General features: G+C 38.0%; 1 protein-coding gene across 1 annotated transcript in view; it reads left to right on the top strand.

Annotated features, from left to right (window-relative positions):
• Positions 1–16720, top strand: part of plpp4 (phospholipid phosphatase 4) — a 165495-nt gene that overhangs the window by 100759 nt on the left and 48016 nt on the right. Inside the window, exons 5-6 of the mRNA XM_066678726.1 lie at positions 8074–8137; positions 12308–12432. Coding sequence (XP_066534823.1) covers positions 8074–8137; positions 12308–12432 — 189 coding nt within the window. The remainder of the gene's footprint in view (positions 1–8073; positions 8138–12307; positions 12433–16720) is intronic.

Raw genomic sequence — 16720 nt, 5'->3', positions numbered from 1 at the left:
TGACACATGCCCATAAATGTAAGGTATAAAAAGTGGGTCTATTAATCCTAATGTTTACTTTTGCTTGAGGACTCACAGAAATTTCACAATAAAAATATCTGTAAAGGCCAGAGGTGGATAATATGAACATTTAATATTGTTGACAATCAGAACAACACCAATATCATATACACAAAATGTCTTATGTTTGCTATTACAATTAATTATTATTCTTGTTATAGATGCACAGTGATATCAGAAGCATACTAGCATTGATACTGATATTTTAATTGATTTACATAATGTTTATAAGAATAACTTAAAGCTGCACATTTTAAGATTTGGTTGTTAATATTAAAATAAATCAAGTTACTGGGGCAAGAAGAAATATATCGGCTGTATCCTATTGCTGATGTGAGTCGCAGTGTAAAACCTGAAATATTAATTTAAGAGTCAGAGCTGTTGGACTGTATTAGACAGCATTTTGTATTATTATTGTTTTTGTTTTTAATTTTTTAATACATTTTTTAAACAAGCTTTTATGGATTTATGTTAAACACACTCAAAAATGGTAGTCATCTTGTCTGGGTAATGTTAGGGGTGTGGCTCAAAGTGCTGTACAAATCTGTAACAGTCTGAAAGGTAGTGAATAGAAGTAATATTGCTTATGTTATTGCAATATTATAGCTAACATAGGATATTTTTAGGTATTTATATGAATAGTACAAGATTACGAGACATGCTGCGAAAGGAGTCAAAAAAAGGCTTGCTATGGAATATATGGCCCACATTTTGCTATGGATGTCTGTTTTTCAGTATCACATTTTTTATTTTGTTTGATATTTGAAAAGAAAAATAACATCCAGTATTTTTTGACATAAATATAATTCCATGACATAAAATGTATACGGTCACTGAAATTAATTTCCACCACTGAAGGTCTGATTAAGTTCTCTTTTGATACTCCTTCAACAGGACCAAACTCAAAGTTAACTCTGGGAAATGCAACGCAGCATAACCCACGTTACAAGCTTTTTTGTCTGCATATTTCAAGACATTTTCCTCCAGAGAGGTCACCAGTTTCCCAAACTTTTAACATATCATCTTGCAATAATTATAGATTTTCTCAAATCTTTTTTGACAAATCTACAAATACTGACTTATTTACCTATTATCTGAACTTTAGTTGATTTTGACTAGGGATGTGTGGAGGCACAGTGGCGATATGAGCAGTGTCTCAATCACACAGTTACAAGATCTTGGGGTCCTGTTTTGATATTTGCCTCCTTGTCTGTGAGGAGTTTCTCAATGTCTGCATGGGTTTCCTCCCACAGTCCAAAAACACATATTGATATGTTGATTGGCTATGCAAATAATCCAGATCTTTGAGTGACTGTGTGAGTAGAGTGTAATGCCCTGGTGCCCAGTCCAGGATTTGTTGCTGCTGGGTAGGCTCCAGACACATTGCAACACTGATCGGGATGAAGTCATTACAGAAGATGAAGGAATGAATAAATAAATGAATTAATGATTTTTACATAATTAAAGTAAATATGCCTTATGTGCAAAATGTGCAAAAATGTTAATTGTGTATTTAAATTAAAGGAAATTTGTAATTATTATTTTATAATAATCATTACTCTGCAAAAGTATGTTATGCTTTATTAGTAATAATTTCACCTAAATAAAATATAATAATTCAGCTAGCTTGACATTAAAAGCTCTTATTTTAAGAAAGGAAATCAACATTTTAAAATACAGCTGCTGTTATCAAATAAAGAAAAACATTTTTTTAGCTCTACCTGGTGCAAATGGGCCCATATATTATCCCCACTTAGTCAGCCCTCAAGGATACATGTCATTAAACATAATGTATTATGGAGCTTGTAATAGAACTGCACTCTGCAAATAGAATGGATATGCAGTGATTTTGTGAAACAAAATGATTGGAAATGTAAAAGGATTTATGTTTCTGGCTCTGTGACATCAAGATAAAACATGTCATTAATTTTGTCCACAATGATATATATTTATCAGTGCATTACAAGGTCTAACGGCACCATTTCAGCATTTGTATAACTCATGATGCTCAAAACAGACCAACAAATATTTTCTTTAGCATTCCTCAATCTCTCATTTTCTTCAGTGATTCTTCTGAACAGCTATTAATCTGACACATAGTGGCTAACAAACATCAAACATTCTGTACCAAATCTTTTCTAAATATGGCCAACCCTTACTACAATGCAATTGATTTCTTCTTCTTACACCAATCAGCCAAGTCATTAAATTCGACCACCTCATTGTTTTCATACTCTGTCCAGGAGCACTGTGTTCATTTATTGTCTATTGTTGTCCAGTGGATCTGTTGTGCCTGATCCACTCTGACCAGTGACCACTCTGACACATCACATCAGTGTCACTGCCGTGCTAACAATGATCCACCTCTCCAGTGGTACTCACTTTGTGGGGTCCTGACCAATGAATATCAGGGTGAATTGGGGCTAACAAAATATGCAGAGTAACAGATGGATTACAGCCTGTTGTGGAATTACAAAGAAGAGCTGATAAAACGAGCAATGAGTGTTAAAACAATGATGTGATTTGAATGTTTTGGCTGATTCATTGTTACAGAAGAAAATAAGAGACATTTTTGTCTTGTGTTGTTTTTTTTTGTTTGTTTTTTTTTTGTTATTTTTTTCAGTGACAAGTGATACCAAACTTGAAAAGTAGAGTGGTGTAAAATGGAACAGGTTTTTTCCTCTTTGTGATTCACTTCTTTCATATGCCTTCATTTTCAGGAACATATGGAAAAACCTTGTTACTTACTTCAGCAGTTCTGCCCTTGGTACAATATCTAAAGCCTGGCTCACTGCAGTAAATCTTGCCTTGTCACATATCTAGTTATTTGATTCATTAGGAGGAAATAGGGGAAGCAGATGCCTCTAAATTGGTGGGCTGACTCCACTTGGGTTATGTAACCTTTCCTTATGATGCAATTGCCTGAAAATAAGGCTGGAACTGTACACTACTCCTGAAGTTCTTAGCCCACCCACTTTTATAAAAAGCCCCTTGAAAAGAGAACCATTTTTATGGCATATGGTCTACGAAGGCGTACTTTTTATGACGACCAAAACAAGCCAGAATCACGACAGCATCACAGACTTGTCCCAAGCTAAGAGAATGCTGGTGCGTGAAATTAAGCGCCTGTTCATGCCTGCGAAGCTCAGCACAAACCTGTGGAAAAACTTCAGTATCACAAACCATCTTTTACACAGGTGGAGGCTGACAGTGAAAACATGGCACTGCATTTTTCTGCGTTTTGCTCTGAAAATTAATGCAGCATATATTTTTTATGCAATTAAACAGATCCAAGGAAAATGTGCTTTTCTGCACCATCTCATATTACCATTGTACCATCAGGTGTGACCGCTGAGATCTGTTTGATGCACAATATTTCTTCTGAAACAAATGGTACCAGTAGGTCGTCTGCCCCCAAATCTGAGCACAGTTTGTGACTTTATTGAGATCTCCACTAAAACTCCAGAGGAGATATTTGTGAGATGATGGAGGTCTTTATCTCAGGAGACACTTTTGAGCAGCTGGAGACTTTGTTGTCTCTGACACATGCACGGCTGAGCATGTTATTTATAAAAACTTTAATTTATGATTCGTTCCATTCTAGACAATGTCATATTAAGTTGCTTAAAGTTACTAACTGCAGTAAAGTTAGTAACACAGTTTTTAGTGTACCCCATGCTTTTTACTTGAGCCATATTTGTCCCCCTACGACTTTAACTACAGCAAGCTGAGGGGTGCAGCAGTGCCCCTTTGAATTCAGTATGTGCTCCAGTACAACACGTAGTCTAGAAAAACCCCTGCTAGGACACACTCCAGAGATATGTCTTTTTTGATTTTTGTCTTTCCTCTGGGTAGTTACAGGTTCTACATTTCTGGGAAGGCTTTACACTGGAAGTTGGAACTTTGCTGTAAGGGTTTGATTGCACCCAGACACATTAACAGTGCGGTAGGGTTCTGATGTTGGATGGTTAGTTCTTCGTTATTTCCACTGCTCCATAGCTTAATGTTGGGGAGCTTCATGGACACTGAAGTGCTCTTTAGCAAGGCTAAAAGGACCAAACTGTTCCCTGGGGGTGGAAGATGGCTGGGGGTGGAAGAGGTGAAATTTCATTGTACAGTAATCATAAAACATGCCACTTATTTATTTATTTATTTAAGATTAGTCAGGGATTGCTCAATGACGTGAAAGTGTCAGACTGGATGTGCAGACCCATATGCAGCAGGCTCCAATTCGCTGTGTTCTGAGAACTTTCTATTATAGTCAGCAATAACTTTTTCAGTAATTTGTGCTGCGGTAGCTCTTCTGTGGAATTGGACCAGATGTACAAGCCATCGCTGCTCAGTTAGCCTTGGGTGCCCATGTCTCTATCGCTGGTTCACCGATTCTGCATTCTTGGACAACGATTAGTAGGTTCTAAACACTGCAGACTGGAAAAACCCCACAATATATGCTGTTTTAGAGATCATTTAATTGAAACATGCTGAACATCGCATTTTGGCCATTGTCAAAGTCACTCAGATCTGTGCAGATGCCTGCAGTTTTTTTCCTACTACCAACACATCAACACTTGCTGCATGATATATCCCATCCTTTTGCCATTGTAACAAGATAATCAATGTTATACACTTCGCTTGTCACAAGTTTTCATCTTGTGGCTTACCAGTGTATGCAGAGCTCTTGCTATAATTGACTACACTCTGTAGCTCCTTCAAAGTTGACTGCTGGCTTCCCTCACAAGTCTATTTTATTTTGATGCTGGATTTTGAAGGATGTCTTGATCTAGACAGTGCCTGAGTAGTATGATGTAGCTTCTGTTTCCTCACATTTGATCCTACAGTGCTTACTGGGAGATGTCTATTGTTATACTGATTATGCCCACAAAGTTTGAAATTATGAAGTTCTGATTTTATGTTCCATCCAACATAGAATATGCTCACATTAGAACTGTCCTGCCCCCTAGTCTCTCCAATCACAGCACTAGAACTGTGTTTATGTGTGAGCACAATGACAAGATTAAACAGAGCAAAACAAAGCCAAAGAGAGCAGAGAAGTAAGTGTACTAATTTATATGGTGAAAACAAGAATGGAATGAAGAGGAAAGAGAATCAAGCAAAAATTGCTAAAATCTTGAGTTTTGGGTCTTTGCTACTTACTCCTAGACTCTTGTGTTGAACTGAGCTGTGGCTCATTACAAAGGTATTTTTAAAGCTAAACAACTGAGTACCTAATTCTATTTCTGTAGAATTATTTGCAAAAATGCAATGAGAGTTACACACGGAAGGACTGGCGCCCCCTCCAAGGTTTATTCCTGCCTTGCGTTCAATGATTCCAGGTAGGCTCTGGACCCACCGCGACTCTGACTGAACTGGATAAGCAGTTACAGATAATGAATGAATGCATAAATGAGTTACACACGTGTAGGCCATTGTATCATTAATTGTGTATTGCATTTTTCTTTTCTTTTAATTTTTTTAAAAATTTTTTGCTTACACACAACATATTCTGCAGGCTCTCATGTTGGCAAAAAATATCCCAGTCATTTTGGGGAAAACCTGATTTGTGCACCTGTAGAACCAGGGCTGGGCACACTTCCTAGATCATGTGTACACGCTATTAACCAATCAAAGGAGCTTGTTAAATATTTGTCGAATATCTACTGTCCTAATATCTCTTGGTTTTGTGACTGAGTGCCTTCTGCAAAAAAGCTTTCTCCAGAAAACAAGGATGGAGGAGCAAAAGGGTCTGTGTAGTTTTTGTCTGTCTGTGTAGGGGGAAAATGGAAAAAAAGCAGGAAACATGAGCCAAACATGGTGATTCTGATCAGGGCTGTTCAGACAGGGGAGAGAACTGTGCTTTAATGTTTGACCCTTGTGTTATTTTGGCCAAAGCTTGTCACAGACATTTCATTAACACCCCAGAGGACTGTGTTAAAAAGAGGTATATTGTGTCCCCTTTAACACAGTTATCAATGGCGGTTTGGTATATAGATGACTATTTTATTGTCAGGAACATTTAAGATAACTCTGGGGCTTTTGGAAAATTGGAATGCTCTGTATGCACTCTGTATGTGTGTGTGTGTGTGTGTGTGTGTGTGTGTGTGTATGTGCATGTGTGGTTGTATGTGTCTGTTAGTGTGTGTCTATTGCTCTCTGTGGGCATCAGGACTGAAGTAATATGTTTAATAAGCAATCACCATTACACCTAATGGCAGAGAAGGGAAACAGCTGTCCCTTAGCAGGAGCTACGCAGTATATGATTAGTGCTAAAATATCATTAGCCTACTGTCCATTTTCACTGACATAAATCTCATTCATGAGCATACTCATCAGCCATCAAATGTCTCTCTTCCCAAGGGATTACTAAAGTGATGATGGATTATGGTGATGTTAATCTATAAAAGACTGTGGCTAATGGGTAGAAGAGCACTCTCCTTATTCTTTAAGTGTTCTTATGCATGTATGTCCGATTTTGGCAAAGTTCTATCTGTGTCACTATCACATTTTTTCAAATTTTAGCCATTGCCAATTCCATGCATTTGCTAATACACCCCCAGTCAGATAATAATAACAAGCTCTGGGTGTACTATTAAATAGACGTCTGTGATTGTAGGGAAACACTGTTCTCTCTGGTTTGTGTATGTAGAAGAAGCGCCTTATCTTTTAAGGTGGAATGGTATGTTTGAGGTAATAAAATGAACATTGTTTGTACATAGCTGGGGTGGCACGGTGGCGCAGCAGGTAGTGTCGCAGTCACACAGCTCCAGGAACCTGGAGGTTGTGGGTTCGATTCCCGCTCCGGGTGACTGTCTGTGAGGAGTTGGTGTGTTGTCCGCGTGGGTTTCCTCCGGGTGCTCCGGTTTCCTCCCACAGTCCAAAAACACACGTTGCAGGTGGATTGGCAACTTGAAATTGTGTGTGTGTGTCTGTGTTGCCCTGTGAAGGACTGGCGTCCCCTCCAGGGTGTATTCCTGCCTTGTGCCCGATGACTCCAGGTAGGCTCTTGACCCCCCGCGACCCTAAATTGGATAAGTGGTTACAGGTAATGGATGGATGGATGTACGTAGCTGAAGATTTACTTGTATGTAAGTTTTTATTTACTGCAGAACTTGGAGACGTTTTCCCCTTAACTAGTTTGAAACGAACATTAATTATAATTATATGAATATGAATATTCTCATCTTGGTTCATGCTTTACAAGTTTGGAGGAAGTTTGGTTCTCTGTCTTAAAAACTGTGAGCAGAGAGAGGGAGGGAGAGAGAGAGAAAGAGAGAAGAGAGAGAGAGAGAGAGAGAGAGAGAGAGAGAGAGAGAGAGAGAGAGATAGAAAGCCTAGCATAACACAGTTTTTCCCCCCTTTTACAGACACTGGGGCCTGTGTGCTTGGGTTTCCTCCAACAGTTCAAAAACACATGTTGGTAGTTGGACTGGCTTTGTGTATTTTCTGTAGGGGTGAATGATTTGAGTGACTGGATGAGTGTGATGCCCTGCAATGAAATGGTGCCCTGTTTAGGATATGTTACTTCACCCAATGATCCTTGGTCAGCTCTGCAACTACTGTGATCCTGAGCAGGACTGAGTGGTTACAGAAAAATAAACAAATGTATGAATAATAAAGCTTGTAAAGGACTTTTATAGAAATACTAGACATGCAACATATAAACAAAAATAGACATTGTAACACAGACATGCTTTTGACTTGTGATCTCAGATATGTGACTTCAAACATTTGTAACCATGCCTTGCAATTCCTATGTTCAGCTCACTATAAGATGCACCCTTTATAGAAACTGAAGTTCATCAGTGTATGCTTGTATAATCACCACCAACAGTACCTGACCTTATTAATTTTACATGGCTGTCCAAGAAATGTAGAAGCTGTTACTGCAGTAAAGGGAGGCAAACGCCCTGTTAACACCCTGAATTTCAGTAGCCTGTTGGAATCAGTGTATGTTTATGGTGAATCCTGAGACTGTTAATGAGAAATGTGTTTTTTTTTCTGTTTTCTGTCCCACAGCTGTGTCTCTGGCACTGGCACTGAATGGTGTATTCACAAACACCATCAAGTTGATAGTTGGCAGGTAAGACACTTTTCTATGCCTTTCTGTTTGCATCTGTATTTGTAAATATGTAAAATGTGTGCATAACATAACAAACTCTACAAACTCTGTTCTAAAAATGCTATGATGAGAGACTGTGAAATGCAAAGTTAAAATAAAACAATCCACATTTACCTGTACTTCAACAAAAGATCTCATTCTGAAAAAATTCATTCTGAATACAATGAAGGCAACATTTTAAATAATAATAATAATAATAATAATAATGCATTTAATATACATAGTGATTTGAAACAAGGACTCAAAATACTTTCAATTATAATACACAGTACAAAGAACAAAACAATCAAAGGACATAACAATACAAAGAGTACAAAACAACATAATAAAATAAAATGAAAGTACATAAGTCTACTGAGCAGCACAGAGCCACTGGGTTTACATGGGTCCCAAGATTGACTGTCATTGTAAATAGTAGCAGTTTGACTATGCTAGTAGCTAATTTTTTCAAAGGGTTGCACCAATAAATAATCCACCATATGACATGCAATGAACTCGTTGCAGGGATTTGATGCCACCAAATAATATTAGCATATAATTTATGTTTATACATAATGGTCAAGAGGCAGGGTATGTCAACTAAGGGCAAAATTTGACAGTTAAGATCGTGTACACTTGTGCAATTTAAAGACTTCTATAAGAGCATGGGAAAAAAAAACAACAACACTTAAAACTGATCCTGAAGTGATTAGTAAGCTGACCGATAAAGGGAAAAGGGAAAAGTGATATATATATATATATATATATATATATATATATATATATATATATATATATATATATATTTCTGCAGTGTTAAATCAACACTAATAGTGTTAACACTGAGAGTGTTAAATTATTACACTCAGTTTTGATTTAACACTGGTGACTTTGCTGTGTATATAAATCACATTTACAAAAATAAACATCAAATCTCTTGACACTGTTAGGCATTGTACATTAAAAATGCCAGATATAAGTAATGTTTTACTACTGTGAGAATAAGATAGATATTAAATGGGAAAATCCAAAAATCTTTATTAGTGTATATAATATAAGCACAGACAAATCCATAATCTGAAAACAAAACCACAAACCAAGAGAAGAGTCCCTACAATAAAAACAGTGAGCATTTGTGTCTGTCCCAGTCAGAGGATAAATGATCGGTGGGGTGGGGTGATATAGCACAGCTGGATCTGATGTTGGTCAGTACAGTGTAAACAATACAAAGTGAGGAAGTGCTAAAGAAGCTTCATAATAATGTGATTCACTCTCAGCCTTTAATCACCATTTATTTATTTCTTGTCAAAACAGCTGTTAAGTTATTTCTTTTCAGAAGATGTTTCTGAGGATAATTGTCAGGGACACCTTACAGCTAAGAATCTAGCTCCATTTTTGCTTTAAATCTGAAAGAATCCACAGGTTGTTTCCCAACTTCCACTGTGAGGACAAGATGAGGACAGATGATTAACTGGCCATAGATTCCAGACTTCAACATCACTTAATGTGCTGCTGTTTCTCCCTGAAAAGATTCAATTAAGGCATTTAATGATAATTCATTTACTTCTTGAAACTTCTGTGTGATTCTCTGTAGTTCACTCTGTAGTTCTAAGTTCATTCCTTCTGAAAGTTAAACATAAATTGATTTTATTTAAGTCACTAATTTAAGGTAATTGATTAAAACCCTTTTTAATGGTCCCACCACCCACAAGAACCCTGCAAGAAGAGTACTGGTGCAATGCAATGCAGATGGGGCACAGAGTAGGGGCAAAGGTGTCCCTTGCAGCATGGACTATGGCAGCGGAAATAAGCTCATGGCACATGGAATGTAACCTCACCAGTCAGGAGCTGGAACTGATACAGAGTTTGAGAATTACCAGCTAGATATAGTTGGGCTTATCTCTTAATCATGGTGTGGGCTCTAGAGCCAAATTTCTCCATAGGGGTATAGGGGTTGTGAGGTATGATGCAGATGTGGGAATTCTCAAAGTCCCCAGCTGGTCGCCATACTGTTGGTGTTTGTCCGGGCTAATATTTTGTTGAGGACTCTTATGGTGCCAGCCCAAGAACCTGTTGGTAGACAACAGAAGTTAGGAAAGTCATATTGCAGAAGAAGGAGAACTTTTCAAGCTTGGCTTGCTCACGGAACTCAGAATTCAGTAAACTACTACTGGCAGGCAAAAAAGTATGCCTCTATGACAATGGCAGAAGCAAAATATAGAGTAACGGAAGAGTTTGAATAGGTCATGGAGAATGACTTCCATTTCAACAGCTCACGAAGAGAAGGAGGAACAGTGACCAAGCTGTGCTCAGCCATGATTGTGAAACATTGAATTCAACTGAGGATAATGATGAGTGTTGGAAGGAAATTTCTGAAGTAATCCTGAACCCAAGGGACATGCCTTCAGTGCAGGAGGTAGGGTCAGAGGCTACGAGAGTGTCAGACTCCATATATTCAGCAGAGATCACTGAAATAGTTGAAGACTGGGGATTGGGAGGTGTCATTTCTGTTATTTTAATGTCTTCTACATGCAGTGTGGAATTTAATGGTTTGCAGTCGGTTTGTGGATCAGCAGCTCTAAGTCTAAGGCCGTGGTTGGCTCTCAGGAAAAGATGGTATTATTTCTCCTGGTAGGGGAGTAAGGACTTACTTCAAGTAGTGGAATTTAAGTATCTTGGGGTCTTGTTCATGAGTGATGGGTAGAAGGATACTAAGACTGGCCAAAGTTCAGACAGAGCTCTCAGTTTACCGGTCAATAAAGGTCCCTGTCCTCAACTATGGTCAGGAGCCTTGGGTAATGACCAAAAATGAGATTTCTCTGGCAGGTTGCTGGAAATAATTGCTGTGATTGAGTGAGGACCGCTGCAGTGCATGCAGTTCTTGGAATGGAGCCACTACTCCTTCGCATTGAGAGAAGCCAGTTAACTTGGTTTGGGCATCTGATAAGGATGCCCCCTTTATGACTCCCTTTGGTGGTATAGATATACAGCCAACTGGGAGGAAGCCCCAGGGTGGACCCAGGGCCTGCTGGAGGGATTATATCTCCTGGATTGCCTGGGAGTACCTGGAAATGAGAAGGAGCTAGAGGAAGGGGGCAAAGGAAGGTCTCGGCTTCTTTGCTCAAACTGATGCCACCAAAATGTCTTTTGTCTTTTGGGAGAAAAAGGTAAAATGATGGAAAAATTATGAAAAAAGATGGATGGATTGTAATTCATAGCCAAGCAATTCATATATATATTATACTTTAGTTTTATAAACTTACATATGATTATACAAACTTAGGAAAAAAATACAAATTGAAATGAATTAATTCTTAATTTAACAATTGTTACAAGCTGTTGCAAAATTTTTCCTTGACAATGTATATTTACAACTTCACAGAGCTCCATTTGCAGTAGTTGGTGAGCCATGTGGTCACATGACAAAAAATCAGAACCTGATTTGTCCTCTTATGTGTATTCGAAGTGCTGATTTGCTCACAGACAGAAGCTTATAGGACTAAGTTGGAGTTTGGCTTTGCAGGTAGAATTTATTTTTTTTAGAGAATGAGTACATAAATGCATAGAACATAGAACATAGAACATAGAAAACGAAACACACATCAGATAATATAAAGGAGTTGTCACAGAATAAGAATTTGTGAATAAATCAATTTCGGTAAAAATTTCAGATAGAACTATGTAATTCATAGGGACGATATTTAGAAATTCTTTTCTTAGAAATTTGCCGAATGCTTAAACTCAGTGTGATCCGATCTGGGAATCTGCAATGATTTCCAGGGTCTATCAAAGGCCCCACCCCACAAGTTGATGGGATTGGTTCCTTAGGTTTATGATGTAAGAAAGAACACTGCCATTCCAAAGCTGAAATTCTCAGCCACTCAGTTGGAGTAGTCTGTAAAGGCCTTTTTCACAGTACTAAGTATGAACTTTAAAGAATACCCCATGATTCTTAGCTTAATCTGTCTGTTGTGAGTCTGCATTGTACCATGAAACAGGCCATTTTTTTGACAAATTCCCCTGTAATGCCCCTGTTTCCCTGCAGACATGAGGCTGAATAACACTGGAAGTTTCCTTTAAATGCTTCATAAATATTCAACATAACTATGTGCAGTTTTTAAATTCAGTGAACTCAAACCTTGTTGTTTCCAGGCCAAGACCAGACTACTTCCATCGCTGCTTCCCTGATGGTCAGATGAATGCCAAAATGCTGTGCACAGGGGAGCCGGATATGGTGTCCGAGGGTCGAAAGAGCTTTCCCAGCAGCCACTCTTCCTGTAAGTGCCCACTCACTAACAAGTGAAGCACCAAACAGAACAGCTACTTTTGTAGAATAAGGAGACTGGATTGCTCCACTGACACACACCCACATACATGATTTTATTCCTGGAGGAAATAGATGGAAGTCTTGAAATCTTTCTCTCCCTGTCACCAGTCAATATTTCACAGCTTTGGATTTCATTGTTTACAGACTATTACTGAGATGGCAAAACAGTCTGAGCTTCAAGAGTTTTCTTCAGGTCACAGACTGGTCACAGATTCAATATCTACATCTTAAACTCTCAGCTGTGCATCATTCTGTAGTGACAAAATTAATGGAAATTCACCTCTGTTCTGAAGGTTCACATGCAACAGCAATAGTTGTAATAAATATATTTATTCTTTAACCTCTAATCATTCCAGTTGGGGTGGAAATGGTATACATGTCAATTATTTATTAATTAATTTATTTTTAAACTGAGGGTGTGGATTTTAAATCTACATTTTAAAAATAAGCGGAGTAGGCATCTCTTAAATATTGTAGTGTCAATGAAGGTGGGTAAATAAGGCACAGCCTTTAATGCAACAAGCAACCTTCAATGATGCACCCTAACAAGGGCACTAGGCAGAAAGGAGCAAGTGAACAGGCAATAATATTTGACTGGCCAAATTTACTTAAGAATGGGCAGAGTACTTTTCCACCATCCCCCAAAATTCCAGAGGGTGGATAATGCTCAGCTCTTGTCAGTTGATGTCCAAAGTCTAACAAACATACAAACACAAAAACCCTCCACCCACAACATAAAACCCTTTATATTACCCCCAAAACAACCCCAAACTAACAAAAGGGTGGCAACAAATATATGAATGTTAGGGAGGATCACATGAAATGAGCACTGACATAACACATGCAGCTGATTACATATTGCGCAATTTACAGTGGCCTTGTGGAGACCAATATAACAAACAACTACAGGGTTTACATTTATATAAAAGTCTTGAAAATGTTTAAAACATATTTCTGTGGGCCATCCTTTAGCAGCAAAAGCAGATAAAGGTGTTAGACCAAGGCAAAAGCAAACATTCATCCATTATCTGTAACCGCTTATCCAGTACAGGGTCACGGTGGGTCCGGAGCCTACCCGGAATGAGTGGGCCACACACACACACGTTCACTCACACCTACGGACACTTTTGAGTCACCAATCCACCTACCATTGTGTGTTTTTGGACCGTGGGAGGAAGCTGGAGCACCCGGAGGAAACCCACGCGGACAAAGGGAGAACAGACCAAACTCCTCACAGACAGTCACCCGGAGCGGGACTTGAACCCACAACCTCCAGGTCCCTGCAGCTGTGACTGTGACTGTACGACTGTGATGCCCAAAAGCCAAATTCTCAGGATCACAATCACGTCTGCTCAATCTAAGTAGATCAAACAATACATTTATGTTCCTTTTGAATGCATTTTGTGGTTAACTCAATGGACATTTTGCACAGCATCTGTGTGTTTGAGTATATCTGACCCATTCTCTACAGAAAGACAGTAGACGTATAGAATCAATGTTTTAATTTTGTACTTATGAATGGCACCCTAACAAATTCATTTAATATATTTAGACACCTATATTTTTCTTTTAATTCCCTCTAAAAAGGTTGCATGCCAAATATGGCAAATGTTTTTACAACAATTTAACTGAATATGGCAATTAAAAAGAAACTGCTCAGGCAAATTATAATGACTGAAAACAATTCGATTTGCTGCCAATATTTAAAAGAATTAACACATGTCTAGAAAAAAGTAAAACATTTTCCAAATAAACAAGCCTTGCTCATTCTCAATGTAATTGAACAGTACCAAATCTGCTGTTTTAATCCAATTGGGCAGATGGTGGTAAAAACAGTTGACAGAGTATAGCGTCAGATTGAATTTAGGGACCAAATGTTTGAAGCAAGCCTTTGCTCTTGTTTGTTCTTGAAGAGCTAATGCCTTTTCTCTAACAATTGATTTTATATAAGCTAACTGGTACCACTTTAGAAAAAGAGTACACTTATAATAATACTAATACTACTACTACTACTAATAATAATATCTTTAGTAATGGTTATTAATTTTGTTGTTATTAATCGTCATTAGTAATCAGTTATAACACATAGATAACACATAGATAAGGCAACAGTGACCTGTTTGCCAATTAGTGAAACCACATTAATCTACACTGTTAAACCTCAGATCTTGCCAGATACTTACCTTACTTCGCCCTCGCCATCGGTTGGACTAAATTCTAATTCTCAAGTCTTAGCTTATTCTTTATATTTACATTTTCAGTAATTTATCTGACACTTTAAATATTAAAGGGCACATATTATGCAAAACTCGCTTTTTGAGTGTTTTTGTATTTCCACTTGGGTCCCTACTGCTCCTATAAACACTCCCAAGGTCAAAAAATAAATAAATTCTGTGAGTCAGTTTAAAGAGTTTGGTGTCAGGAATCATATGCTTTTACGAGCCGTTTGGATGGGTATCTTATTGTAATGTCACACTGGGGAAATTTGCATAGATCCACCCTGGCATTGTGAAGGTGTTTGTGCAGGCTGAGCCAGACCGCCCTATATGGTCAGTATGCACATTGCGTGCGGCCCCTGCAAATTAACAAAGGCCCCCTCATCTCAGTTTAGGGAGAGTTTGTGTATAATGAAGAGAATCTATCCTTCAGGAAATGAAAAGAGGAAAAAAAACACTCAATGAGGCTGAGCTGTGGGAACAGCAGTGAGGTAAACCTGTGACTGTTCTTCTCGAGGTTGAATTGTTAATAGTCTACGTACATAGCTGCAGGAACATATTTAGAGGTGGCATACACTGCGCAGCTGCTCTCCATGACCTTAAAAGCCTTAAAAAGCTTAAAAGAACCAAACCTGAAAAATGAACACATACTGATGTTTTATACTGTTTAGTACTCATTTAAACTTCTCCAAACAAACCAGTACAGTCTAAAAGTTGCTTACTAAATCATACAACCTTAAAAAACTGACATAGTTATTTCCAAATGCTATGTTGAGTTCTACAAAATTTCAGTTCCACCTTAAATGCTGCTGGGATATTCACACAATCACACTAACACTGGCATATTTAAAGTTTTTTGTAAACACCTTAAACAGTGAAGCAGTTCCTGGCGCCTGGACAGAACTACTGCATCATTTAAGGTGACAAAAGCTGCAAGCTGGAGAATAAACAGCTGTTTGCTTCTTTTTCATTTATTCCACCTTAAGGACTGCAGCTGTTACAGAATCAGACAAATGCTGACTTGGATGCTGGAGGGCTGACCACAAAGATAATTATGTTAAAACTGTTTATATATATATATATATATATATATATATATATATATATATATATATATATATTATTTTTTATTTTTCATTTTGTTCTGTATATGGCTGATTGTTTATTCTTAAGCCAAAAAATGAGGGAGAGTACTAGTGGAGAATCAGGTGCAACTGAGTTCAAAATTTTGCTTAGGGCCCCAGGAAATTCTGGACTGTCTCTGTGTGCAGGTGACTCCTCTCCTCCTTGCTCTGGGACCGACTAATTTTTCGAACATATATGGTTGGATAGTGCCTCTGTTTTCTGTCATTGTCATGTGTTGTAAACGCTCAGCTTAAACATGGGCTGGGTGGGCGTGACAAAAAACATCATATTTGCATAAAAGTGACAGAGCCCTTTAACGGCTCATTCTGAAAGTGACTGAAACTGCCAAAGAACAGAGCTGGATGTGAGAGTGATTTCATGAACATGTTTTGTATAGCTCTTTGACATATTCTAACTTGTTTAAAAAGAGGTATAATATGTCCCCTTTAAACAAAAAAGAGGTCAAAATTTCCTTTCTATCTTTGTGTTACAAATGATTATTAATGACATTTAATGTGTTTACACATTCTGAAAAACTGGTTTTCGGAATAAAGTAATAATTGTGGTAAAACAATTGCTGTTAATTTAGAGCTACTATTCGTTTTACAGTAGTGAGGGTGTTGTTTCAAAGCAAGAGCATTAGATTTGAAAAGAAATTGCTAAATGTTTGCAGAATGTGTCCAGTCATTTTCAAGGTTTCTCTCTGTAAATGTATCTGGTGGTTAGAGAACTATTATCAGACTGGGCCTGCATTCAGGACTTTGAATTGTAGCGAGGTGACAGGCTGCACCAGTATGATTTTGCATACTAGCAAGATGAACTGAGATGAATACAAATGCATGTGATTTTGGCCACTGAAACCCTGAGGAGTTTGTGTGTTGTTATGATGTAAGACTT

Source organism: Hoplias malabaricus, chromosome 8 (genome assembly GCF_029633855.1).
Source record: "Hoplias malabaricus isolate fHopMal1 chromosome 8, fHopMal1.hap1, whole genome shotgun sequence".
NCBI lineage: Eukaryota > Metazoa > Chordata > Actinopteri > Characiformes > Erythrinidae > Hoplias > Hoplias malabaricus.
This window is presented reverse-complemented; position numbering and strand designations above follow the sequence as displayed.